This window comes from Colletotrichum lupini, chromosome 6 (genome assembly GCF_023278565.1).
Source record: "Colletotrichum lupini chromosome 6, complete sequence".
Classification (NCBI taxonomy): Eukaryota; Fungi; Ascomycota; class Sordariomycetes; order Glomerellales; family Glomerellaceae; genus Colletotrichum; species Colletotrichum lupini.
In genome coordinates this window covers 945,723-971,374 of record NC_064679.1, presented here as the reverse complement: position 1 = coordinate 971,374, position 25,652 = coordinate 945,723, and the positions used below count along the sequence as shown (strand labels likewise).

The 25,652-nt window shown below is 38.5% G+C and overlaps 3 protein-coding genes and 2 non-coding genes across 5 annotated transcripts; all 5 read right to left on the bottom strand.

Moving 5' to 3' along the window:
• Window positions 1-37: 37 nt before the first annotated feature.
• Window positions 38-982, bottom strand: CLUP02_11765 (cytochrome P450; the record flags this gene model as incomplete). The annotated part of the gene is made up of 1 exon (XM_049290732.1): window positions 38-982. One exon carries the CDS (start codon window positions 980-982, stop codon window positions 38-40), a length of 945 nt encoding a protein of 314 aa, XP_049147877.1.
• A 13,650-nt stretch (window positions 983-14,632) lies between these two features.
• On the bottom strand, window positions 14,633-15,370 carry CLUP02_11764 (cytochrome P450; the record flags this gene model as incomplete). Its single annotated transcript, XM_049290731.1, has 2 exons — window positions 14,633-15,082; window positions 15,137-15,370. 2 exons carry the CDS (start codon window positions 15,368-15,370, stop codon window positions 14,633-14,635), a joined length of 684 nt encoding a protein of 227 aa, XP_049147876.1.
• A 989-nt stretch (window positions 15,371-16,359) lies between these two features.
• On the bottom strand, window positions 16,360-16,431 carry CLUP02_tRNA205. The gene has a single exon. It is a non-coding gene; the product is annotated as a tRNA-Ala (tRNA).
• Window positions 16,432-16,436: 5 nt separating this feature from the next.
• Window positions 16,437-16,545, bottom strand: CLUP02_tRNA204. Its single transcript has one exon. It is a non-coding gene; the product is annotated as a tRNA-Val (tRNA).
• Window positions 16,546-24,725: 8,180 nt separating this feature from the next.
• CLUP02_11763 (uncharacterized protein) lies at window positions 24,726-25,211 on the bottom strand (the record flags this gene model as incomplete). Its single annotated transcript, XM_049290730.1, has 1 exon — window positions 24,726-25,211. One exon carries the CDS (start codon window positions 25,209-25,211, stop codon window positions 24,726-24,728), a length of 486 nt encoding a protein of 161 aa, XP_049147875.1.
• Between the last annotated feature and the right edge of the window lie 441 nt (window positions 25,212-25,652).

Here is a 25,652-nt window from a genome sequence, read left to right as displayed (position 1 = left end):
GCATCTCAGGCTTCTATGTCTCGAGCAATAGGCTGCTTCACTGTCCCTTGGTCTCCGTTTTCCTCCTGATTCGAAGCTTCACGCCGTTTGGTGGAAACAATGCCTCTGTGAGCCAGTAGTTCTCCGGACGCTTGCCATTGTATTCAGGAGGGAACTCCACGTCATAGTGACCCAGAACGTAGGCGATGATCATCTTCAACTCAAAGTCGATCAGGAATCGACCGGGGCATGCGTGCTTCCCGTGCCCAAAAGGCAGATACTCGGGGCTCGTGGTGACAAAGGTGACCGGGGGCGCCTTCTCGTCCTTTGCGGCTGCATCCTCACGCATACGGGAGAAGCGGAAGGGATCATACTTCAGCGGGTCTTCAAGCACCTCGCCATCCGTCTGAGCGGGTTGTCCGAGGAAGGAGATGAGGGTCCCCTTGGGGAGGTGATAGCCGTCGGGGGTCTTGAAGCCGTCGACCAAGACTTTTCGGAAGACGGCACGTCCGCCAAAGGAATTCAGGCGCAGGGTCTCTCGGGCGACGCTGTCGGCTTTGAGCATCTTGCTCACTTTGGCTTTTGTCCAGTTGTTGTCTCCATCGGCGTACAGTATACGATCAACCTCGTCCCTGAGGATCGTGATGGTGTTGAACTCCGTGTCTGATCCCAAAATGTTGAGAAGCATATTGGTGGCTTGGATACTGGTCTGATGCATGGATCCGAAGTTGGCTGCAATCAGACGGCGCGTCATCATGTCCAAATCGTTGAACTCTTCTTGGCGGTGGTCCTTGGCGTAACGGGCCATCATCTGCAGGTGATCTTGAGGCTCAATGTGGTCTGGGTCATCGCGAGCGTACTTCAAAGTCTCGAGACGCTCCTTCCAAAGCGGCTCGAACATCTTCCTGAGTCTGTTGATCTTGCCATGTATCGTAAAGTTGACAGCCCTACCTACAACAGGTCGAAGAACCCGAGGGCTGGCTCCGGAAGCGCCGGCGTTCATGATGAGCTGGTTGATAATTGTTGGTATCCCTATTACAGGGTAGTTAGTTCGAACCGTAGTTAACGAAGAGATCAATTAAACTATATAAATATCTGCGTAGGTATAAAAAGGAGGTTCTAACCGTAAGTTAGGCTAGCTACGATAATCGTAAATAGGGCCCCTAATTAGCCCCTGCGCAGTCGGCTATATACCGCGGTCGAATTAGACTTCTAATCTAATACTAACTTTCTCTTTTTTTTATTAATTTAATTACTACGGTTAGAAGTATTATTAGATTAGAAGTCCAATTCGACCGCGGCATATAGCCGACTGCGCAGGGGCCAATTAGGGGCCCTATTTACGATTATCGTAGCTAGCCTAACCTACGGTTAGAACCTCCTTTTTATACCTATGCAGATATTTATATAGTTTAATTAATCTCTTCGTTAACTACGGTTCGAACTAACTACTTTATAATAGGGATACTAATACTAATTAGTAGTTAAATTCTATTATCGCAAATTAGTAAGGTATCTCGCTACGCAGAAGAGACGACCTCCTAATACCGCACGGGATAGGAGATTCGTACTAATTAACCTTACGGAAGCAAACGAAAAAGGGGGCAATTCTTAAATACCGCACGGAATCGAATAATCGTAGCCCTTTACTACTTACGAAAGGTCGACGTTTACTACGTTAAACTACGTTAATTAACAAAACCGCTTAAGTAACTAGTTTTTCGCTATTACCTTAAGTAGCCTTTTTACTAAATAACTTTTCCGTAGCCGGCCCGCGATTAGAAATTAACTAGTTAAATCGGTAAAAAGAAATACCTACGCGGCGACTACCCGCCTAGTTAATTAGCGCAACGGGCGAGCTTAATAATATAATATAAAAAAGCACTGCGCGATTGAGAAAAGGGATCTCTAAACGTAAATATTTTTAGTTAGTATAGTAAGAAGCGTATAGGAGTTATTAAGTTAAGAGATCTACGGTATATAAAAAAAGTCTATTATTATTAAGATCTCACGGGTACGACCTTAAGCCCGCGATCTAGACGACCTCCCCATAGCTCCCTTAACTACCCCCCGAGTATTACTTAGGAATATAATATAGGGGACGGTCTAACGAGGGAGGAGGGGATTTAGAAATCACGGAGAGCACGAGGCTCAGGAGGCTAAAAGTATATAGAAAAGCGGAAATCGGTAACTAATAAAGATCCTAAGACTAATTACTATATCGTCCTACGGTAATATAAACGTCTGCCGCTACTATTAGAAAAAGGAACTACTAAAACCCACCTTTTTATATTAAACGAAAAAGAGGATCTTAATAAGTACAATAGCTAGCAATTTAGAAGGGTAATAGTAATTACTAAAGAGGGTAGAAACGAGAGTAGTAGCGAGATAGCGAGAGGAAGCGGGAATCTCCTAGACCCTAATAAATTCGTCAAGTAGCAAAAGCACGGATTTATTATAACCAGTGCGCGGATTAAATATATCCCCGTTAAAATTAAATACGCTAATAACTACTAATACGGGCACAAGCTAGGGCACGACCCTTAGCGAGTTAAGGTAAAAAAGGAGAGGGCAAAACCCGATCCTAGATAAAATCCCTATCCCTTATAAGTAGGTAAATATTAACCCGGACTATTAGGGGACGTAGATATATAAAATCGCGGATTAGCCTAACGGCGAGCAAATTAACGTAGCATTAATCTATTTAACTAAGGTCTATAAGAAAAAGGGGCTATAGGGGCAACCCCTATTTTATAAGATCGCAGACGACCTTAGCTATTAACTAGATAAATAGTTCGCAAGCGTAAGCCTAGGAATTATAAAAGCGGTTAATAAATTCCTCTATAGGCGAGGGGTACTACTAGCGTAATTATAATCGCGAGAACCTCACGAAATCCTAATAGCGACGATTATAGAGAAGGAATTCGTAATATAGACCTAGGCATAAGTTAATAGGGCGTATAATCGCTTTAATAAATTTAGAAAAAGGGTAAATAACCTAGATTTCCTTCTTATAATTACTAACGGCAATCTATTGTCGTAAAAGGATATATAGAGGCAAAATATAGTACTAGAAGTACGATAATTAATAATTCTGCCTATTTCGATCTATAGCTCGTCGCTACTACTAATGCAAAATTCGGTACTAATCGGCTAGTAAGAAAGGAGGTAGACTACCCGAAGTTATTAACAATACGTAGCGACGCAGGGATCGTATATAGATACCGAAAATCTAGTAATAAATACGAGGTAGTTTATAGACCTTAAAAAGATCTTCCTAAAAGAGAAATTATACTCTAGAGGGAAGTATAAGGTCTTATAAGAAACCCTAACGATGTTTTACGATTATTACGAAAAAGTCGGAATTAGGGAACACTAGTACTATTCGGTAGTTAATATCGTACTCGTAAGCAAAGCCTCTAATTACTATTACGAAGCAGTACGTAATCTCGATCGAAACGACTTTCTTAGTATAATTAACGTAATCCGAAGCCGCTTCGAGACCTATAATAAGAACCTAGAGCTCCTATCTAAGCTACGAGCGATTTTTTTTATATCTATAGCTAGGATAATAGAGGGTAAATTGCGAGTAAAAATCCTCGAAGAGCTTATCGATCGAATTAATAAGCTAGCAAAAACCTAGCTAAATAAGGGGACTAACGAGCGGAAAGTCGGATATCTTTATACCGCAGTTTAGCGCGTTCTAAAAGCAAAAATAACTTTATACTAAGCACCTAAAGACTACGAGACGCTCTACTCGAGGCTAAGATCTAGCTTTAATATTAAAGTGAGAATACCGCGCCAAACCTACCTCTAGGCATATAACGGCCCTTATTAATAGCATTAGGTCGACTAAACGTATAATAAGAAAGGAAAAGAAGCTAGGTATAGCAATCGCTAATAAGGAATCCTAGATTCGTTAAATAAGTAGAGATTTAACTCGCAAGCAGGGTAACGGAAGAAATAGTGTTTTATTTATAAAAAGGATAAATATTAGTTAAGTAACTACTCCGAGGAAGAGCGTGCTAAATCGTACGAATAATATAAAAAATCGAGGGTAGTAGATAGTAAAACCAGCCCTTATCGATTTAACTAATTCCTTATTATATATAAGGGCAAATCCGGGGGCACGGAACTTAGCGAAAGTAGCTAATTTAGCGGCCTAAAGCACCCGCACCCTATAGGAGATTCGGAAAATAAGGAAGATCTTACCCCTTATACTAACGAATTAGATTATAACGAAGTCGACGATATTAACCACTCTTTCTTCGCCCCGTTAGCCTCGGGAGGATATACGAGGCTAAACGAATAAAAGGTAGTAAAAGCCCTTAATAAGCAGGCTTTTATTTACAGATAATAAGGGAAGGTCCCTTAGATAACGGATACGGAGGTAAGTAAAAGGACGAATCTAATAGCACAGAATTCTACTCTCTTAATATCTAAAAAAAAGAGATAAGGTACTAAGTAATTCTAGGGGTAGCTAGAGGGGTCCTTTTTATATTACTTAGATTACTTAAATATTAAGCTCGTATAAGCATTCCACGCGAACGAAAGGTACGGCCTAGATAATTTCTATAGGATTATCCTAGATACTAGGGCATCGCAATAGTTAATAAGAAGAAAAGGGCAATTCTAAGTGCTATAGAAAATCGCGCTAATAACGCTTAATACGTCGATAGCGGGTATTACGAGGATTAGCTTCGGCCTAGGTAAGAAAATCGTCGCCCTAAGTACAGTAAAAATAGAGACGTACTTCGGAACGATAACTTTCTATATCCTACCCGTTAATACCCCATTTCTCCTATATCTAAAAGATATAGATCGACTAGGTATTATATTTAATAATACGAGGAACAGAATCTCTAGCCGCAAGCACTTCGAAATAGTCAAACGACGATAGGGGCACGCGTTTATAAGGCTTACTAACGACACGAAGTTAATTAATTACCTAACGGAAAGTGAGCTTAGATAACTATACCGGAGATTTAGCTACCCGTCGGTCGCGAGGCTATATAACCTCCTAAAGTATTTAGGTAATAATAATATTAAAATAGGGGCGCTAAAGTAGTTAACGAAAGTATGCTACTAATACTAAATAAATGCGTAGAGCCTATACAAATTTAAATTTAAATTACGTAATGAGCTTAACTTTAATTAGGAGATCGTCGTTAATATCTTTTACTTAAATAGTCGACCGGTCCTATATATAATCGACGAGGCTATATTATTCTAAGCAGGGCAATTCCTACGGGATCTATAAGTAAAAATAGTATAGATAGCTCTACGAAAAAGCTAGATCGATACATACTAAGGACCGCTAGACGGTATTAAAACCGACGCTAGTACTAGTTTTAAGTTAATAGAATTTAAGGAAAATGCGACGGCCTACGGTATATAGTTAAAAGTCGTGCCCGTCGAAGCGCACTATAGTATTAAAAAGGTAAAAAGGGCGCACTAGTAGTTAAAAAGAGCGTTTAAAATTATTAAAAAGGAAAATCCCGATTCTAATAACGACGAATGCCTCTAGATAGCACTTAAATACTATAACGATACTATGGGGCTTAACGGGCTTATACCGACGCTTCTAGTATTTAGAGCATATTTAAAAACGACCTTAGCCTCGCTACCGTCGCTAGACATAAGCTAGCGAGCTTAAATAGTCAAAAAAGCAATGCGGGCACTGCGCGAGGTAAGCGTAAAAAAGTAAATTAATAAGGCAATTACTACGCGCAATAGGCCCGATATAGGGGTTAATTTAAATATACCCCTAAATTCGGATATACGAGTATAGCGCAAAATCACTTAATAATAGGCTAGGCTATATAAATTAATTTCCGTTAACGAGCGTTCTTACGTAGTCGCGAGAGATCGCAACTAGCTACTCGAGGTATTAATTACGGCAGTTAGACTATATTATATAGATCCTATCGAGGTAATTTCTAGCCCATAAGAAGAAGAAGAGCTAGGGGAAGCTATATAACCCGTAGCAGAGGCATAGGAAATTATCCTCGACGAAATCGTCGTAGTAGTACTAATAGACGACGAGGAAGAGGAAATTGCTAAAAGGGTATTAATACGTCGTAGGAGACTACGACGGCAAGCACTAACGTAGCAATTTATTACTAGCGACGAGGTAATTAATACCTTTTATATAGCAAAAGAGAAAGCCGATTTCGAGCTAGTAGTTAAACTACGTAAGGAAGGCGTAATTATAACTACTAGAAAGCTATATAAGGGATTAGATCTTATTAAAGTAGACACTCTGCGCGATCGAGGGGTCTATCGATTTATCCTCTACGATCTAGAAAAGTATATAAACCTCCGCATATTTAAATCGCGAATAGTTCGTAAAATTAAAGGAAAAGGAATACCCTAACCGTACGAGAAGTCTAAATACGTAATTTAGGGGTACGGCGACGTCAAAAAGGCAACGCTACTTACATAATCGCCCACTATATAGCGCTATAGCTAACGATTAATAATAGTACTAATAGTATCGCTACGGAAGAAGGGATACGAGATTTAGAGCCGTAATATTACCTAGGCATATACCTAATCGGCTATAGGGCTTATAAGGAAAATCCTAGCCTATCTACCGAAGGAAATAGCTAGTAAGTACTTAGAAAGTACGATTATTAAAGTGCTCAAGCCACTATATAGGCTCGCAGAATCGGGTACTTATTAGTAGGCTACTTATTACGATTTTTATATTAATTAACTATTAATAGTTACCTCTACGTACGACCCGTGCCTACTAGTCGCGGAGTACGAAGGTAACTAATTTAGGATCGTTAGAATATAGACCGACGATACATTAGGCCTATCCGATATTAACTTTATAAAAAAGGAGGATAAGGAGCTCTAAAAAGCGGGCTTCGTAGCGAAGCCAAAAGAGGTCCTTATAATAAACACCCCCCTAGTATTTAATAGCGGGATTCTTATAATTAAAAAAGAAACCGTCGTTTTTTAGTAAAAAGGGTAGGGCGAGAAAATTAACCTCGTTAACCCGAACGTAACCGATATTAAGAAGCGGTATAAGGCTAAGCTTGCGCGAGGGGTATATATTATAAGTATTTATTAGCCTAAGGTAATTTTTAACTACGCTAGGGTAGCGCAGGCTATAGATCTAACTAAACGAGACGTCGAGGTACTTAACAAGCGGCTTAAGTAGTAATAAACGAATCTTAATCGAGGTCTCGTTTACTATCTAATCGACTTTACGACTAGTAAGCTCTACGTCTTCGTTAATAGGTTATTTACGAATAATAACGACCTTACTTCGCAATTAGGGTATATTATTATCCTAGCTAACGAGAGTATAGGCGAGAGCGAATTTACTATATATGGTAATATAATTTATTACTCGTTAACTAAAAGTAAGCGGGTAACGAGAAGTGTACTAGCGTCGGAGGTCTATAGTATAATTAACGGCGTTAACCTCTCCCACGCAATTTTAACGATACTAAGGAAGATTACCGATCGAATTAGCCTTTTACTTATTCTAATAGTTATTTATACCGATTCTTACTCGCTATACGAATACCTCGTTAAATTAGGAACGACGAAAGAAAAGAGGCTTATAATCGATATTATAGCCCTTAAGTAATCGTACGAAAGGCGCGAGATACTTAAAATCCGTTAGATTAATAATAAAAACAACCTCGTAAACGCTTTTATAAAAATAGTACTAAATAAGGGATTAGAGTAATTTATAAGTAGCAGAAAAGTTACCATACGAATAGAGGGATAGGTTATACGAAAAGAATAGAAAAAAGGGGGAAAAGGAGACGACCTAGTAAACGGGCCCGAGGTCGAATTATACCTCTAACCGTAGCGGTTAAATCGATAAAAAAAAGAGAAAGTTAGTATCGGATTAAAAGTCTAATTTAACCGCGGCATATAGCCAACTACGCAGGGGCCAATTAGGGGCCCTATTTACAATTATCGTAGCTAGCCTAACCTACGGTTAGAACCTCCTTTTTATACCTACGCAGATATTTATATAGTTTAATTAATCTCTTCGTTAACTACGGTTCGAACTAACTACCCTATAATAGAGATACTAATAGGTATAATTCGACCTCGGGCCCGTCTACTAGGTCGTCTCCTTTTCCCCCTTTTCTCTATTCTTTTTATATAACCCATCCCTCTATTCGTACAATAACTTTTCCACTACCCACAAATTACTCCAATCCCTTATTTAGTACTACTTTCGTAAAAGCGTCTACGAGGTTATCTTTATTATTAATCTAATAGATCTCGAGTATCTCGCGCCTTTCGTACGATTACCTAAAGGCTATAATATCGATTATAAACCTCTTTTCCTTCGTTATTCCCAATTTAACGAGGCATTCGTATAGCGAGTAGGAATCGGTATAAATAACCGTTAGAATAAGTAAAAAGCTAATTCGATCGGTAATCTTCTTTAACGTCGTTAAAATCGCATAAGAAAGGTTAACGCCGTTAACTATACTATAAACCTCTAATACTAGTATACTTCTTATTACCCGCTTACTTTTAATTAACGAGTAATAGATTATATTACCGTATATAATAAATTCGCTCTCGCCCATACTCTCGTTAGCTAGGATAATAATATACCCTAATTACGAAGTAAGGTCGTTATTATTCGCAAATAACCTATTAATAAAAACGTAGAGCTTACTAATTATAAGGTCGATCGGGTAATAAACGAGACCTCGATCGAGATTCGTCTACTACTACTTAAGCCGCTTATTAAATACCTCGACGTCTCGTTTAGTTAGATCTATAGCCTACGCTACCTTAATATAGTTAAAAATTACCTCGGGCTAATAAATACTTATAATATATACCCCTCGCGCAAGCTTAGCCTTATACCGCTTCTTAATATTAGTTACGTTCGGGTTAACGAGGTTAATCTTCTCGCCCTACCCCTTTTACTAGAAGACGACGGTTTCCCCTTTAATTATAAAAATCCCGCCGTTAAATACTAAGGGGGTGTTTATTATAAGGACCTCTTTTAGCTTCGCTACGAAGCCCGCTTTCTAAAGCTCCTCATCCTCCTTCTTTATAAAGTTAATATTAAATAGGCCTAATATATCGTTAGTTTATATTCCGACGATCCCAAATTAGTTACCTTCGTACTCCGCGACTAGTAAGTACGGGTCGTACGTAGAAATAACTATTAATAGTTAATTAATATAAAAATCGTAATAAGTAGCCCACTAATAAGTACCCGATTCTACGAGCCTATATAGTAGCTTAAGCACTTTAATAATCGTACTTTCTAAGTACTTACTAACCATTTCCTTTAGTAAATAGGCTAGGATTTTCCTTATAAGCCCTATAGCCGATTAGGTATATACCTAAGTAATATCACGGCTCTAAATCTTATATCCCTTCTTCCGCAGCGATACCATTAGTACTATTATTAATCGTTAGCTATAGCGCTATATAGTAGGCGATTATATAAGTAGCGTCGCCTTTTCGACGTCGCCGTACCCCTAAATTACGTATCTAGACTTCTCGTACGGTTAGGGTATTCCTTTTCCTTTAATTTCACGAACTATTTATAATTTAAATATATAGAGGTTTATATACTTTTCTAGATCGTAGAGGATAAATTAATAGACCCCTCGATCGCGCAAAGTATCTACTTCGATAAAATCTAATCCCTCATATGGCTTTCTAGCAGTTATAATTACGCCTTCCTTACGTAGTTTAACTACTAGCTCGAAATCGGCTTTCTCTTTTACTATATAAAAAGTATTAATTACCTCGTCGCTAGTAATAAATTACCGCGTTAGTACTTACCGTTATAATCTCCCGCGACGTATTAGTACCCTTTCGGCAATTTCCTCTTCCTCGTCATCTATTAATACTACTACGACGATTTCGTTAAAGATAATTTCCTATACCTCTACTGCGGGTTATATAGCTTCCCCTAGCTCTTCTTCTTCTTATAGGCTAGAAATTACCTCGATAGGATCTATATAATATAGTCTAACTGCCGTAATTAATACCTCGAGTAGCTAGTCGCAATCTCTCGTAACTACGTAAGAACGCTCGTTAACGGAAATCAATTTATATAGCCTAGCCCATTATTAAGTAATTTCGCACTATACTCGTATATCCGAATTTAGGGGCATATCTAAATTAACCCCTATATCGGGCCCATTGCGCGCAATAATTACCTTATTAACTTACCTTTTTACGCTCACCTCGCGCAGTGCCCGTATTACTTTTTTAACTACTTAAGCTCGCTAGCTTATGTTTAGTAACGGTAGCGAGGCTAAGGTCGTTCTTAAATATACTCTAAATACTAGAAGCGTTAGTATAAGCCCGTTAGGCCCCATAGTATTATTATAGTATTTAAGTACTATCTAGAGGCATTCGTTATCGTCAGAATCGGGATTTTCCTCTTTAATAATTTTAAACGCTCTTTTTAACTACTAGTACGCCCTTTCTACCTTTCTAATACTATAGTACGCTTCGACGGGCACGACTTTCAACTATATACCATAGGCCGTTACATTTTCTTTAAATTTTACTAACTTAAAACTAATACTAGCGTCGGTTCTAATACCGTCTAGCGGTCCCTAATATATATCGATCTAGCTTTTTCGTAAAGCTACCTATACTATTTTTACTTATAGATCCCGCAAGAATTACCCTACTTAGAATAATATAGCCTCGTTAATTATATATAGGACTAGTTAACTATTCAAATAGAAAATATCGATAACGATCTCCTAATTAAAGTTAAGCTCATTACGCAATTTAAATTTAAATTTACGTAAGCTCTGCGCATTTATTTAGTATTAGTAGTATACTTTCGTTAACTACTCTAGCGCCCCTATTTCGACATCATTATTACCCAAATACTTTAAGAGGTTATATAGCCTCGCGACCGACGGGTAGCTAAATCTCTAGTATAGTCGTCTAAGCTCACTTTCTATTAGGTAATTAATTAACTTCGTATCGTTAATAAGCCTTATAAACGCGTACCCCTATCGTCGTTCGACTATTTTAAAGTACTTATGGCTAAAGATTCTATTCTTCGTATTATCGAATATAATACCTAATCGATCTATATCTTTTAGATATAGGAGAAATAGGGTATTAACGGGCAGGATATAGAAAGTCATCGTTCTAAAGTACGTCTCTACTTCTACCGTACCTAGGGCGACGATTTCCTTACCTAGGCCGAAGCTAATCCTCGCAATACCCACTATCGACGTATTAAGCATTACTAGCGCAATTTTCTATAGCGCCTAGAATTACCCTTTTCCTCTTATTAACTATTATAATACCCTAGTATCTAAAATAATCCTATAGAAATTATCTAGGCCGTACCTTTCGTTCGCGTAGAATGCCTATATAAGCTTAGTATTCGAGTAATCTAAGTAATATAAAAAGGACCCCTCTAGCTACCCCTAGAATTACTTAGTACCCTATCTCTTTTCTTTAAATATTAAGAGAGTAGAATTCTGCGCTATTAGATTCGTCCTTTTACCTACCTCCGTATCCGTTATCTAAGGGACCTTCCCTTACTATTTATAAATAAAAGCCTGCTTATTAAGGGCTTTTATTACTTTTTATTCGTTTAGCCTCGTATATCCTCCCGAGGCTAACGGGGCGAAGAAAGAGTAGTTAATATCGTCGACTTTATCATAATCCAATTCGTTAGTATAAGGGGTAAGATCTTCCTTATCTTCTAAATCTCCCATAGGGTACGGGTACTTTAGGCCGCTAAATTAGCTACTTTTACTAAGTTCCGTACCCCCGGATCTGCCCTTATATATAACAAGGAATTAGTTAAATCGATAAGGGCTAGTTTTGCCATCTACTACCCTCGATTTTCTATATTATTCGTACGATTTAGCACGCTCTTCCTCAGAGTAATTACTTAACTAACATCCATCCTTTTTATAAATAAAACACTACTTCTTCCGTTACCCTACTCGCAAGTTAAATCTTTACCTATTTAACGAATCTAGGATTCCCTACTAATAATTACTATACCTAGCTTCCTTTCCTTTCCTATTATACGTTCGGTCGACCTAATACTACTAATAAGGGCCGTCGTACGCCTAGAGGTAGGTTTAGCGTAGCATTCTTACCTTAATATTAAAGCTAGATCTTAGCCTCGAGTAAAGTATCTCGTAATCTTTAGGTACTTAATATAGAGTTATTTTCGCCTCTAGAACGCGCTAAACTACAATATAAAAATATCCAACTTTCCGCTCGTTAGTCCCCTTATTTAGCTAGGTTTTCGTTAGCTTATTAATTCGATCGATAAGCTCTTCGAGAATTTCTACTCGCAATTTACCCTCTATTATCCTAACTATAAATATAAAAGAAATCGCTCATAGCTTAAATAGGAGCTCTAGGTTCTTATTATAGGTCTCGAAGCGGCTTCGGATTACGTTAATTATACTAAGAAAGTCGTTTCGATCGAGATTACGCACCGCTTCGTAGTAGTAATTAGAGGCTTTACCTACGAGTACGACATTAACTACCGAATAGTACTAGTATTCCCTAATTCTAACTTTTTCGCAATAATTATAAAACATCGTCAGGGTTTCTTATAAAACCTCATACTTCCCCCCAGAGTACAATTTCTCTTTCGGGAAGATCTTTTTAAAGTCTATAAACTACCTCGTATTTACCGCTAGATTTTTAGTATCTATATACGATCCCTACGTTACTACGTACTATTAGTAACTTCGAGTAGTCTACCTCCTTTCTTACTAACCGATTAGTACCGAATTTCGCATTAGTAGTAGCGACGAGCTATAAATTAAAATAAGCAGAATTATTAATTATCGTATTTCTAATACTATATTTTACCTCTATATATCCTTTTATAACGACAGATTACCGTTAGTAATTATAAAAAGGAAATCTAGGTCGTTTACCCTTTTTTTAAATTCGTTAAAGCGATTATACGCCCTATCGACTTATACCTAGGTCCATATTACGAATTCCTCCTCCGTAATCGTCGCTACTAGGATTTCGTAAGGTTCTCGTAATTATAATTACGCTAATAGTACCCCTCGCCTATAAAGAAATCTATTAACCGCTTTCGCAATTCCTAAGCTTACGCTTACGAACTATTTATCTAGCTAATAGCTAAGGTCGTCTACGATCTCGTAAAACAGGGGTTACCCCTATAGCCCCTTTTTCTTATAAACCTTAGTTAAATAGATTAATACCGCGTCAATTTACTTACCGTTAAGCTAATCCGCGATTCTATATATCCACGTCCCCTAATAGTCCGGGTTAATATTTACCTACTTATAAGGGATAGGGATTCTATCTAAGATCGGGTTTCGCCCTCTTCTTCTTTACCCTAACTCGCTAAGGGTCGTACCCTAGCTTATACCTATATTAGTAGTTACTAGCGTATTTAATTTTAACGAGGATATATCTAATCCGCGCGCTAGTCGTAATAAATCCGTACTTTCGCTACTTAACGAATTTATTAAAGTCTAAGAGATTCCTACTTCCTCTCGCCGTTTTACTACTACTCTCGTTTCTACCCTCTCTAGCGATTACTACTACCTTTCTAAATTACTAACTATCGTACCTATTAAGATCCTCCTTTTTATCTAGTATAAAAGGGTAGGTTTTAGCAATTCCTTTTTCCAATAGTAGCGGCAGACGTTTATATCACTATAAGACGATATAATAATTAGTCTCGGGATCTTTACTAGTTACCGATTTCCGCTTTTCCGTATACTTCTAGCCTCCTAAGCCTCGTACTCTCTGTAATCTCTAAATCCCCTCCTCCCTCGTTAAACCGTCCCCTATACTATATTCCTAAGTAATACTCGGGGGGTAGTTAAGGGAGCTATAAAGAAGTCGTCTAAATCGCGGGCTTAAGGTCGTACCCGTAAGATCTTAATAATAATAGACTTTTTCTATATACCGTAAATCTCTTAACTTAATAACTCCTACACGCTTCTTACTACGCTAACTAAGAATATCTACGTTTAGAGATCCCTTTTTTTAATCGCGCGGTGCTCTTTTATACTATACTATTAAGCTCGCCCGTCGCGCTAATTAACTAAGTAGGTAGTTACTACGTAAGTATTTCTTTTTATTAATTTAACTAGTTAATTTCTAATTACGGGCCGGCCGCGGAAAAGTTATTTAGTAAAAAGGCTACTTAAGGCGATAGCGAAAAACTAGTCGCTTAAGCGGTTCTATTAATTAACGTAGTTTAACGTAGTAAACGTCGACCTCTCGTAAGTAATAAAGGGCTACGATTACTTAATTCCGTGCGGCATTCGAAAATCGCCCCCTTTTTCGTCTACTTCCGTAAAGTTAATTAGTACGAATCTCTTATCCCATACGGTATTAAGAGGTCGTCTCTTCTACGTAGCAAAATACCTTACCGATCTATAATAGTAGAATTTAACTACTAATTAGTATTAGTATCCCTATTATAGGGTAGTTAGTTCGAACCGTAGTTAACAAAGAGATTAATTAAACTATATAAATATCTACGTAGGTATAAAAAGGAGGTTCTAACCGTAGGTTGGGCTAGCTATGATAATCGTAAATAGGGCCCCTAATTGGCCCCTGCGCAGTCGGCTGTATGCCGCGGTCGAATTAGACTTCTAATCCGATAATAATATCGAAATTGAGATTGAGGTAGTCTTTATTACGACCTACTTTCCGTCAGCTTGATGTCTCTGTGCAGCCGTCTATATGGAGGGTACCTATAAAGGCCCAGGCCTGGGCCGATGGTGAAGCGGCTCGCAGCCTGCGCAACGACCATTTTCAACGACTCAAATAGGTCGATTTCCTTCCACTCCGGATTGGTCCCGAACCACTTGTCAAAGGCAGTACCGAGCTCCTCGTTCATGGCGGCGCAAATGTTCTCCAGGATCGCATTCATCTCGGTCTTGACCAGGTGGCCTTGCCACGCATCCACCACATATCGGTCGTGGCCAAGAGCCCAATGAACCTGATCAACCTCTGCAAAAGCGGTGCTGGGATCGAGCTGGCTTTCCGGCTGTGTCTGAACCCATCGCATCGAGCTCGTGGGCATAATGACCTCATGGCGGAAACCGATGCCTGGAATGATTACCGGCTTTCCCTTCTTGGTATACTAGGCCTGAGGTTAGCGAACGGGAGGAGATGCGAGGACCAAGACAGGATGTACGTTATCGTAGGCCTCACGGAACAGACCCTGGCAATCGGTATAGAACCGCAAATACGTGCGGATGCTGAATCGTGTGGCACCATCAGGCTCGCCAATGAGCGGGATGCCCTTGGGGTAAGGGATGCTGAGAAATAGTCGGCTGATGATATACAGCAGTGCCACTGACCCCAGCGCAAGCAAGCCGACACCGGACAAGCTGGCAACTGGTGGGAGAAGCTGTGATATGGGCGCCATCTTGGTTCGCAAAGACAGACAATTACGCTGTCGTGGTGATTGAGCGAGAGAGATGCGGGATGTAATTCACCACATGTTGCCGGAAATCTGGGCGAAACATTCGAGCTTTAAAGGGGTCCCTAAATGCTGACAGATTCCATCCCATCTGCTGGCTAGCTAGAGTAAACCACGCTGGTTGGAGCTTTGAGCTGTAAAGTTGGAGGCGGGTGGGCCTCACAGGGAAGCCAAACAGGGATGGTGATCCTCTTAGCGCGCCCGTTTCCACGTAGTCAATGGCGGTAATTTGGATGCCTGGGCAAGCTGGGCTTCATAGGGCTGTCTCGGATCCCGTGGGAGTAATCAAGTATCTTTCGCACTCTGCTAATATGACTCTGTATGTCTGATGGGCAACATGAGCCTCTTTTTGTCATTCTGTATCAATACATGCACAAACAATCATAACCCCAATAGCTCCAACTGGCCAAATCCTTGGTAACGATGAAATAAAGTTAGTTAATCTTGAGCTCTTAGAACAATAACAGCATACATATTTGTATTAAACACATTTATGACCTACTCTGTCGCCTTTGTCATTGTTTGGGTAAGGACAGCAAATGCCACTTCTCTTTACACATTCGAGTCAATATCCGTACTATCTACGGCTGTCCTGCCCCAGCACGCCCAGCAGAGCCTGCCGAGACCCTGATCCTTAGCGCGATGTCAGCTCCCAGAGTTTCCACTCCAGACCCTAGCGCGTGTAAGCAGCCACTCTACCGTAAACGGAAATCCGCTTTCTCTCACTTATCATTGGGCGAAGGCGATCTCTCAACGATTGGCTTGATCGGAAAAATGTCGCTTTCCAAATTGCCGGGTTGTCATTGTCGAGATGGCCAGGGGTGATGCAACCTTGTGTCTGACATACAGCTATTGGGTGACGCAGCATCCTGAGAGACTAAAAAGTCAACATGAGGCTCATTCTCAACCACACATGCATGATAACTAGCCAAAAATGGACGATCTGGGAATCGAACCCAGGACCTACCGCATGCTAAGCGGTCATTATACCACTAAACCAATCGCCCAGTCATGATCTAGCCCGGACTTGAGCCGGAGACCTTCAGTGAAACAGGGGGAGAGTTCGATGAGAAGATCTCAAACTGTTAGACTGACGTGATAACCAACTACACCACCAGACCATCTTATGATGAAGAGATTGCGGAGTGGATAGCTCCAAGAGTGGCTCCCAGAGTCCCGATGCAGAAGTTCGTGAAGCGAAGAAGATGGTTGGGTACGAGTTGTGGAGAGTTGAAGCTTAGCCAAGCCTTGTCTCACGGATCCACAGCTGAGGAAGTTAGGCTTCATTCGAGTGCGGACAGCTTGAAAGAGCGGGTAGCTGTTTACCTTATGTGCATCATTTCAAGCCAAATCCTACGGAGAGAACGTATCATGCCTTGACCCGGATCATTTACAATAATACTGTGAGCCTGGAACGGAGAATGAAGTCAGCCTCAATTTCCGAAGCGATCATCTCTTTGTTAGCAACAGAGTAGGAGGATAAAAATTCAATCCCCGCAAGAATGGAATTGCGGGGAAGTACATCACGACTCTTGTGTCGTGTCTGCGATTCAACGCTGTTGGCGATTGACAGAGCAGAGCTCAAGTGGGCAATCGCCATTGCACTGTGACTCATTCACTTTTTCCAAAAGACTTAACAGTACCCAACGGGTCTGAGAGAGAAGTTTTACCTGCTTTGGTCATCGATCGCTCAGTTCAAGAGGTGTTGGCTGTATTCCAACCACGATTCAAAATAGCCTGAGTTTGAAGGCAACCGTGTATGGGAGTGAGGCTTATGAGTGAGGTGAGTATCAGTACGATAGAAGACCGTTGCATGGAACTTTTGAATTCTTCTATATTCGATTGAAGCAATCTCACAGATACGTTGACAACCGGGAAACGGGACGTCATCGTTCATTTTGGGAGTGATAGTCGTCATTCAAGCGGCTCAAGTTTGGCGAGACTGCGTAGACTACAACAATCGAATACCAGCTTAGATCTCCTATGAATTCTCACAGAAGAGTCTGGTGTACGTCAAGATCATCAGCAGGTTATTGCTAGCCTAACGAAACTCGGGTAGAAAGCACTTACACGCCATGCAGGTTTGGGAATAAAAGGTGAAACTTCAAGACGGGCAATATATAACAAATGTTCCTATAGTACGAAGTTTACGAAAACATTTAAAGACATTGATCGAATAATTAAATCTTAAGGAGGAACTATTGTATCTAAATAAAGTCGCCTCCCAAAATGCTTTTAAAAACAACGCCGGTATTGAATTATCCTATTTGTTAGTATCCTTATTATAGGGTAGTTAGTTCGAACCGTAGTTAACAAAGAGATTAATTAAACTATATAAATATTTGCGTAGTAAGTATAAAAAGGAGGTTCTAACCGTAGGTTAAGCTAGCTATAATAATTGTAAATAGGGCCCCTAATTAGCCCCTGTGCAGTCGGCTATATATCGCGGTCGAATTAGACTTCTAATCCGATACTAACTTTCTCTTTTTTTTATTAATTTAACTACTACGGTTAGAGGTATAATTCGACCTCGGGCCCGTTTACTAAGTCGTCTCCTTTTCCCCCTTTTTTTTACTTTTTTTATATAACCTATCCCTCTATTTATATAATAACTTTTCCGCTACCTACGAATTACTCTAATCCCTTATTTAGTACTACTTTTATAAAAGCGTCTGCGAGGTTATTTTTATTATTAATCTAATAAATCTCGAGTATTTTGCGCCTTTCGTACGATTACCTAAAGGCTATAATATCGATTATAAGCCTCTTTTCCTTTATCGTTCCTAATTTAACGAGGTATTCATATAGTAAATAGGAATCTATATAAATAACTATTAAAATAGGTAGAAGGCTAATTCGATCGGTAATCTTTCTTAGCGTCGTTAAAATTATATAAGAGAGGTTAACGCCGTTAACTATATTATAAACCTTTAATACTAATATATTTCTCGTTACCCGCTTACTTTTAGTTAACGAGTAATAGATTATATTACTATATATAGTAAATTCGCTCTTACTTATACTCTCGTTAACTAGGATAATAATATACTCTAATTACGAAGTAAGGTCGTTATTATTTATAAATAACTTATTAACGAAGACGTAAAGCTTACTAGTCGTAAGGTCGATCGGGTAGTAAACGAGACCTCGATCGAGATTTATTTACTACTACTTAAGCTACTTATTAAGTACCTCGACGTCTCGTTTAGTTAGATCTATAGCTTATATTACTCTAATATAGTTAAAAGTCGCCTTGGGCTAATAAATATTCGTAATATATACCCCTTATACGAGCTTAGCTTTATACCGCTTTTTAATATTAGTTACGTTTAGATTAACGAGGTTAATCTTCTCGTCCTACCCCTTTTATTAAAAAACGACGGTTTCCCTTTCGATTATAAGAATCCCGCCGTTAAATACTAGGGGGGTATTTATTATAAAGACCTTTTTTAGCTTTATTATAAAGCCCGCTTTTTAAAGCTCCTTATCCTCTTTTTTTATAAAGTTAATATCGGATAGGCCTAATATATCGTCGGTTTATATTCCGACGATCCTAAATTAATCGCCTTCGTACTCTGCGACTAATAAGTACGGGTCGTACGTAGAAGTAACTATTAATAGTTAATTAATATAAAAATCGTAGTAAGTAGCCTACTAATAAGTACCTAATTTTGCGAGCCTATATAGTAGCTTAAGTACTTTAATAATCGTGCTTTCTAAGTACTTACTAGCTATTTCCTTCGGTAAATAGGCTAGGATTTTCCTTATGAGCCCTATAGCTAATTAAGTATAGGCCTAGGTAATATTACGGCTCTAAATCTCGTATCCCTTTTTCCGTAGTAATATTATTAGTATTATTATTAATCGTTAGCTATAGCGCTATATAGTAAGTAATTATATAAGTAGCGTCGCCTTTTTAACGTCGCCGTACCCCTAAATTACGTATCTAGACTTCTCGTACGGCTAGGGTATTCTTTTCTTTTTAATCTTACGAACTATTCGTAATTTAAATATGCGGAGGTTTATATATTTTTCTAAGTCGTATAGGATAAATCGATAGACCCCTCGATCGTAAAGAGTATTTACTTCGATAAGATCTAATCCCTTATACGGTTTTTTAGTAGTTATAATTACGCCTTCCTTACGTAGTTTAATTACTAGCTTAAAATCGGCTTTCTTTTTTATTATATAAAAGGTATTAATTACCTCGTCGCTAGTAATAAATTGCTATATTAGGGCTTGCTATCGTAGTTTTTTACGACGTCTCGCTAGTAGTATTAGTACCCTTTTAATAATTTCCTTTTCCTCGTTATTTATTAGTACTACTACGACGATTTCGTTAAGGATAATTTCCTATACCTCTACTACGGGTTATATAGTTTCCCTTAGCTCTTCTTTTTTTTATAGGTTAGAAATTACCTCGTTAGGATCTATATAGTACGGTCTAACTACCGTAATTAATATTTCGAGTAGCTAGTTACGATCTCTCGCGACTATATAAGAGCGCTCGTTAATAGAAATTAACTTATATAGCCTAGCCCACTATTAGGTAATTTCGCACTATACTCGTACTTCCGAATTTAGTAGTATATTTAGATTATCCTTTATATCGGGCCTATTGCGCATAGTAATTACCTCGTTAACTTACCTTTTTATACTTACCTCGCGCAGTGCTTATATTACTTTTTTAACTACTCGGGCTCGTTAGCTTATACTTAGTAATAATAACGAGGCTAAGGTCGTTTTTAGATATGCTCTAAATACTAATAGCGTTAGTATAAGTCCGTTAGGCCCTATAGTATCGTTATAGTATTTAAATACTATCTAGAGGTATTCGTTATCGATAGAATCCGGATTTTCTTTTTTAATAATTCTAAACGCCCTTTTTAACTACTAGTATACCCTTTTTACCTTTTTAATACTATAGTGCGCTTTAACGGGTACGACTTTTAGCTATATACCGTAGGCCGTTATATTATCCCTAAATTTTACTAACTTAAAGCTAGTACTAGCGTTAGTTCTAATACTGTTTAGCGGTCCTTAGTATATATCGATCTAGCTTTTTCGCAAGGCTACCTATACTATCTTTACTTATAAATCCCGGAGGAATTGCCCTACTTAAAAGGATATAGCTACGTCGATTATATATAGTACTAGCTAACTATTTAAATAAAAGATATCGACGACGATTTCCTAGTTAAAGTTAAGCTTATTACGTAATTTAAACTTAAATTTACGTAGGCTCTGCGTATTTATTTAGTATTAGTAGTATACTTTCGTTAACTACTCTAGCGCCCCTATTTTAATATTATTATTACTTAATTACTTTAGGAGGTTATATAGCCTCGTAACTAACGGGTGCCCGAATATTTAGTATAGTCTTCTAAGCTTACTTTCCGTTAGGTAATTAATTAACTTCGTGTCGTTAATAAGCTTTATAAACGCATGCCCCTATCGTCGTTCGACTATCTCGAAGTGCTTATTACTAAAGATTCTATTCCTCGTATTATTAAATATAATACTTAGTCGATCTATATCTTTTAAATATAGGAGAAATAGGGTATTAACGGGTAAAATATAGAAAGTTATCGTTCCGAAGTGCGTCTCTATTTTTATTATACCTAGGGCGACGATTTCCTTACCTAAGCCGAAACTAATCCTCGTAATACTTACCATCGATATATTAAATATTACTAGCGCAATCTTCTATAGTACCTAGAATTGCCCTTTTTCTCTAGTTAACTATTACGATACCTTAATATCTAAGATAATCTTATAAAAATCGTCTAGGCCGTACCTTTCGCTTATATAAAATACTTATATAAGCTTAGTATTCGAGGGATCTAGGTAGTATAAAAAGGACCCCTTTAGCTACCCCTAGATATACTTAGTACTATGTTCCTTTTCTTTAAATATCGAGAGAGAGAGCGTCTTTTTTTTAATCGTTAAGAAAATAGGCTTCGGCCCTATTAGATTCGCCCTTTTAGCCGCCTCCGTATTTATTATTTAAAGGACCTTCCCTTACTATTTATAAATAAAAGCCTACTTATTAAGAGCTTTTACTACCCTCTATTCGTTTAGTTTCGTATATCCTCTAGAAGCTAACGGGGTAAAAAAAGAGTAGTTAATATCGTCGATTTCGTTATAATCTAATTCGTTAGTATAGGGGGTAAGATCTTCCTTATTTTCCGAATCTCCTATAGGGGGTATATACTTTAGGTTACTACTTTAGCTACCGTCGCTAGGTTCTATACCCCCGGATCTACCCTTATATATAATAAGGAATTAGTTAAACCGACGAGGGCTAGTCTTACTATTTACTACCCTCGACTTTTTATATTATTCGTACGATTTAGTACGCTCTTCTTCGGAGTAGTTACTTAACTAATATCTATCCTTTTTATAAATATAATATTACTTTTTTTATTACTCTGCTCGTAAGTTAAATCTCTACTTATTTAATAAATCTGGGCCTCCTTATTAGCGATTACCGTATCTAGCCTCTTTTCCTTTTTTATTATACGTTCGATCGACCTAATATTACTAATAAGGGCCGTTATATATTTAAAAATAGGTTTAGCGCGGCATTCTCGCTTTAATATTAAAGCTAGATCTTAGCCTCGAATAGAGCGTCTCGTAATCTTCGGGTACTTAGTATAGGGTAATTTTTACCTCTAGTATACGCTAGACTACGGTATAAAAATATCCGACTTTCCGCTTATTTATCCCCTTATTTAGCTAGGTTTTTACTAGCTTATCGATTCGATCGATAAGCTCTTTAAAGATCTCTACTTGCGATTTACCCTCTATTATCCTAGCTATAAATATAAAAAAAATCGCTCGTAGCTTAGATAGGAGCTCTAGGTTCCTATTATAAGTCTTAAAGCGGCTTCGGATTACGTTAATTATACTAAGAAAGTCGTTTCGATCGAGATTACGCACTACTTCGTAATAATAATTAGAAGCTTTGCTTACGAGTACGATATTAATTACCGAATAGTATTAGTATTCCCTAATTCCGACTTTTTCGTAATAATCGTAAAACATCGTTAGGGTTTTTTATAAGACCTTATACTTCCCCCTAGAGTACAATTTCTCTTTTAAGAAGATTTTTTTGAGGTCTATAAATTACCTCGTATTTATTACTAGATTTTCGGTCTCTATATGCGATCCCTGCGTCGCTACGTATTATTAATAACTTCGGGTCGTCTACCTCCTTTCTTATTAGCTAATCGGCGCCGAATTTCGCGTTAGTAGTAGTATCGAGTTATAGATCGAAATAGGTAGAATTATCGATTATCGTACTTTTAGTACTATATTTTACCCCGGTATATCCTTTTATAATAATAAATTTCCGTTAGTAATTATAAAGAGGAAATCTAGGTCGTTTACCCTTTTTCTAAATTTGTTAAAGCGATTATACGCTCTATCGACCTATACTTAGTTCTATAGCACGAATTCCTCCTCTATAATTATCGTTACTAGTATTTTATATAGCTCTTGCGATTATAATTACGCTAGTAATACCCCTTACTTATAGAGGAATTTATTAATAGCTTTTACGATTCCTAGGCTTATACTCGTAAACTATTCGTCTAACTAGTAGCTAAAGTCGTTTACGATCTCGTAAAATAGGGGTTACCCCTATAGCCCCTTTTTTTTATAAACTTTAGTTAAATAGATTAATACTACGTCAATTTACTTACCGTTAGGCTAATTTATAATTCTATATATCCACGTCCCCTAATAGTCCGGGTTAATATTTACCTATTTATAAGGGATTAGGATTCTATTTAGGATCGGGTTTCGTCCTCTTCTTTTTTACCCTAACTCGCCAAGGGTCGTACTTTAGCTTATGCCCGTATTAGTAGTCGTTAGCGTATTTAATTTTAATAAGGATATATCTAATCCGCGCGTAGGTCGTAGTAAATCCGTACTTTTATTACTTAATAAATTTATTAAGGTCTAAGAGATTCCTACTTCTTCTTACCGTCTTACTACTACTCTCGTTTTTACTATTTCTAATAATTACTACTACCCTTTTAAATCGCTAGCTATTATACTTACTAAGATCCTCTTTTTTATTTAGTATAAAAGGGTAGGTTTTAGTAGTTCTTTTTAATAATAGTAGCGGTAGACGTTTATATTACTATAAGAAGATATAGTAATTAGTCTTAGGATCTTTATTAGTTATCGATTTTTATTATCCTATATACTTCTAGCCTCCTAAGCCTCGTGCTCTTTATAATCTCTAAATAGCTTTTTTAGTTAATTTCCGAGATCCGTAATACTCTTAGCTCGATACCGTTAGGACCTTTAAATCCCCTCCTCTCTCGTTAGACCGTCCCTTACATTATATTCCTAAATAATACTTAGGGGGGTAGTTAAAAGAGCTACGAGGAGGTTATCTAGATCGCGGGCTTAAGGTCGTACCCGTAAGATCCTCGTAATAATAAACTTTCCTATATACTATAAATCTCTTAGCTTAATAACTTTTATAAAGTCACTTTCGCTACTAAATAAGAATATCTACGTTTAGAGATCCCCTTCTTTAATCGCGCGGTGCTCTTTTATACTATACTTTTACTAATTTAACTAATTAATTTCTAATCGTAGGCCGGCTATAGAAAAATCGTTTAGTAAAAAAGCTACTTAGGGTAACGGCAAAAGGCTAGTCGCTTAAGTAGTTCTATTAATTAACGTAGTTTAATATAATAAACGTTAACCTCTCGTAAGTAATAAAGGGCTACGATTACTTAATTCCGTGCGGCATTCGAGAATCGCCTCCTTTTTCGTCTACTTCTATAAGGTTAATTAGTACGAATCTCCTATCCCGTGCGGTATTAAGAGGTCGTCTCTTCTATATAGCGAGATACCTTACTAATCTATAATAGTAGAATTTAACTACTAATTAGTATTAGTATCCCTATTATAAAGTAGTTAGTTCGAACCGTAGTTAACGAAGAGATTAATTAAACTATATAAATATTTGCGTAATAGGTATAAAAAGGAGGTTCTAACCGTAGGTTAGGCTGGCTACGATAATCGTAAATAGGGCCCCCAATTGGCCCCTGCGCAGTCGGCTGTATGCCGCGGTCGAATTGGACTTCCAATCCGACACCATCTCTTTCCATCTCGGATATCCTATCTCATCTTAACTGCTATCTGAACTGTTGTGTCCCGCAAAACCGTACGGATGTCTATAAAGTATTGACGTGCAGTGGTTCGTCGACATACTGGATTGGTGATGGTAAGCGCTAGCTTTTGGTTCATAGTAGGTAGTGCCTTTACTTACAATATTTTATGACTTAAGCTCAGCATTTGGTGTCTTATCCTTGATCGTAATCTTGAGCTCTAGCTGATCCTTCACCGAATGGCTCGTAACCGAAATGTCAACATCCATTGAGCTCGGAAACGTGTACGGATCTGACGGGTCGTCTGAAGGAAAGAACCAGTCCTTGATTGTCGTGCCGTCGTTGTACTTCACTTTCCAATGGGACCGAATAGGCTTGAAGAAGCCGCGCTCGGGAGACTCAATGCCGATACAAAAAGACGTCAAGGCTTCCAGCTCTTGCCAGCAGAGCATCACGTCGTCGAACCCGCTCTTCCCAAAGTAGCACCCCTTTGTCCACGACATGACTGATTCTCCATCTCTAGGCGTCAAAGTGACCTGACTGATGTCCTGAATCATCCGGATATCGGGAGACGTTGGTACATTGTGCTGCGTGAGCTCGAAGCTCTGTGACGCCAAGTTGCTAAATGTGAGGGAATGATCGGGACTAATCATTCTGATGTTTGGGTTGTACATCCTAGGGCTTCCGTGCGAAAGGCGCGCGCTTGGGTGCTATGTGCTGAGTATAAGTATCCGTAAGGGTGCAAGGATGGAGTGGTCGCGGCGTCGTCGGGATTTCTCGCCAAGCGTGGCAGAAACTCAGTAATGTGGCGGAAGTCCGGATGAAGATGAAAATGGGCGCTTACAGGGGGGCACATTCCATTCATAAGGCAAAGACATGTGAGAGATGGCTTCCCCAAAAACGCCAGGAAATCTGGTAGCTACCAATGGTTGACAAATTCCCGAGGCAAGGCTCTGCTTCCGGCAAGGAACGATACTTGGTTGGCTTACGGTGACGCTCTCGTGACTTGCCATTGCATTGTCGTTGTCGAATGAATTAGGAATGGTTTATGAATATGATGGGACGGCTGGAAGTGGCAACGACTATTACCAGTT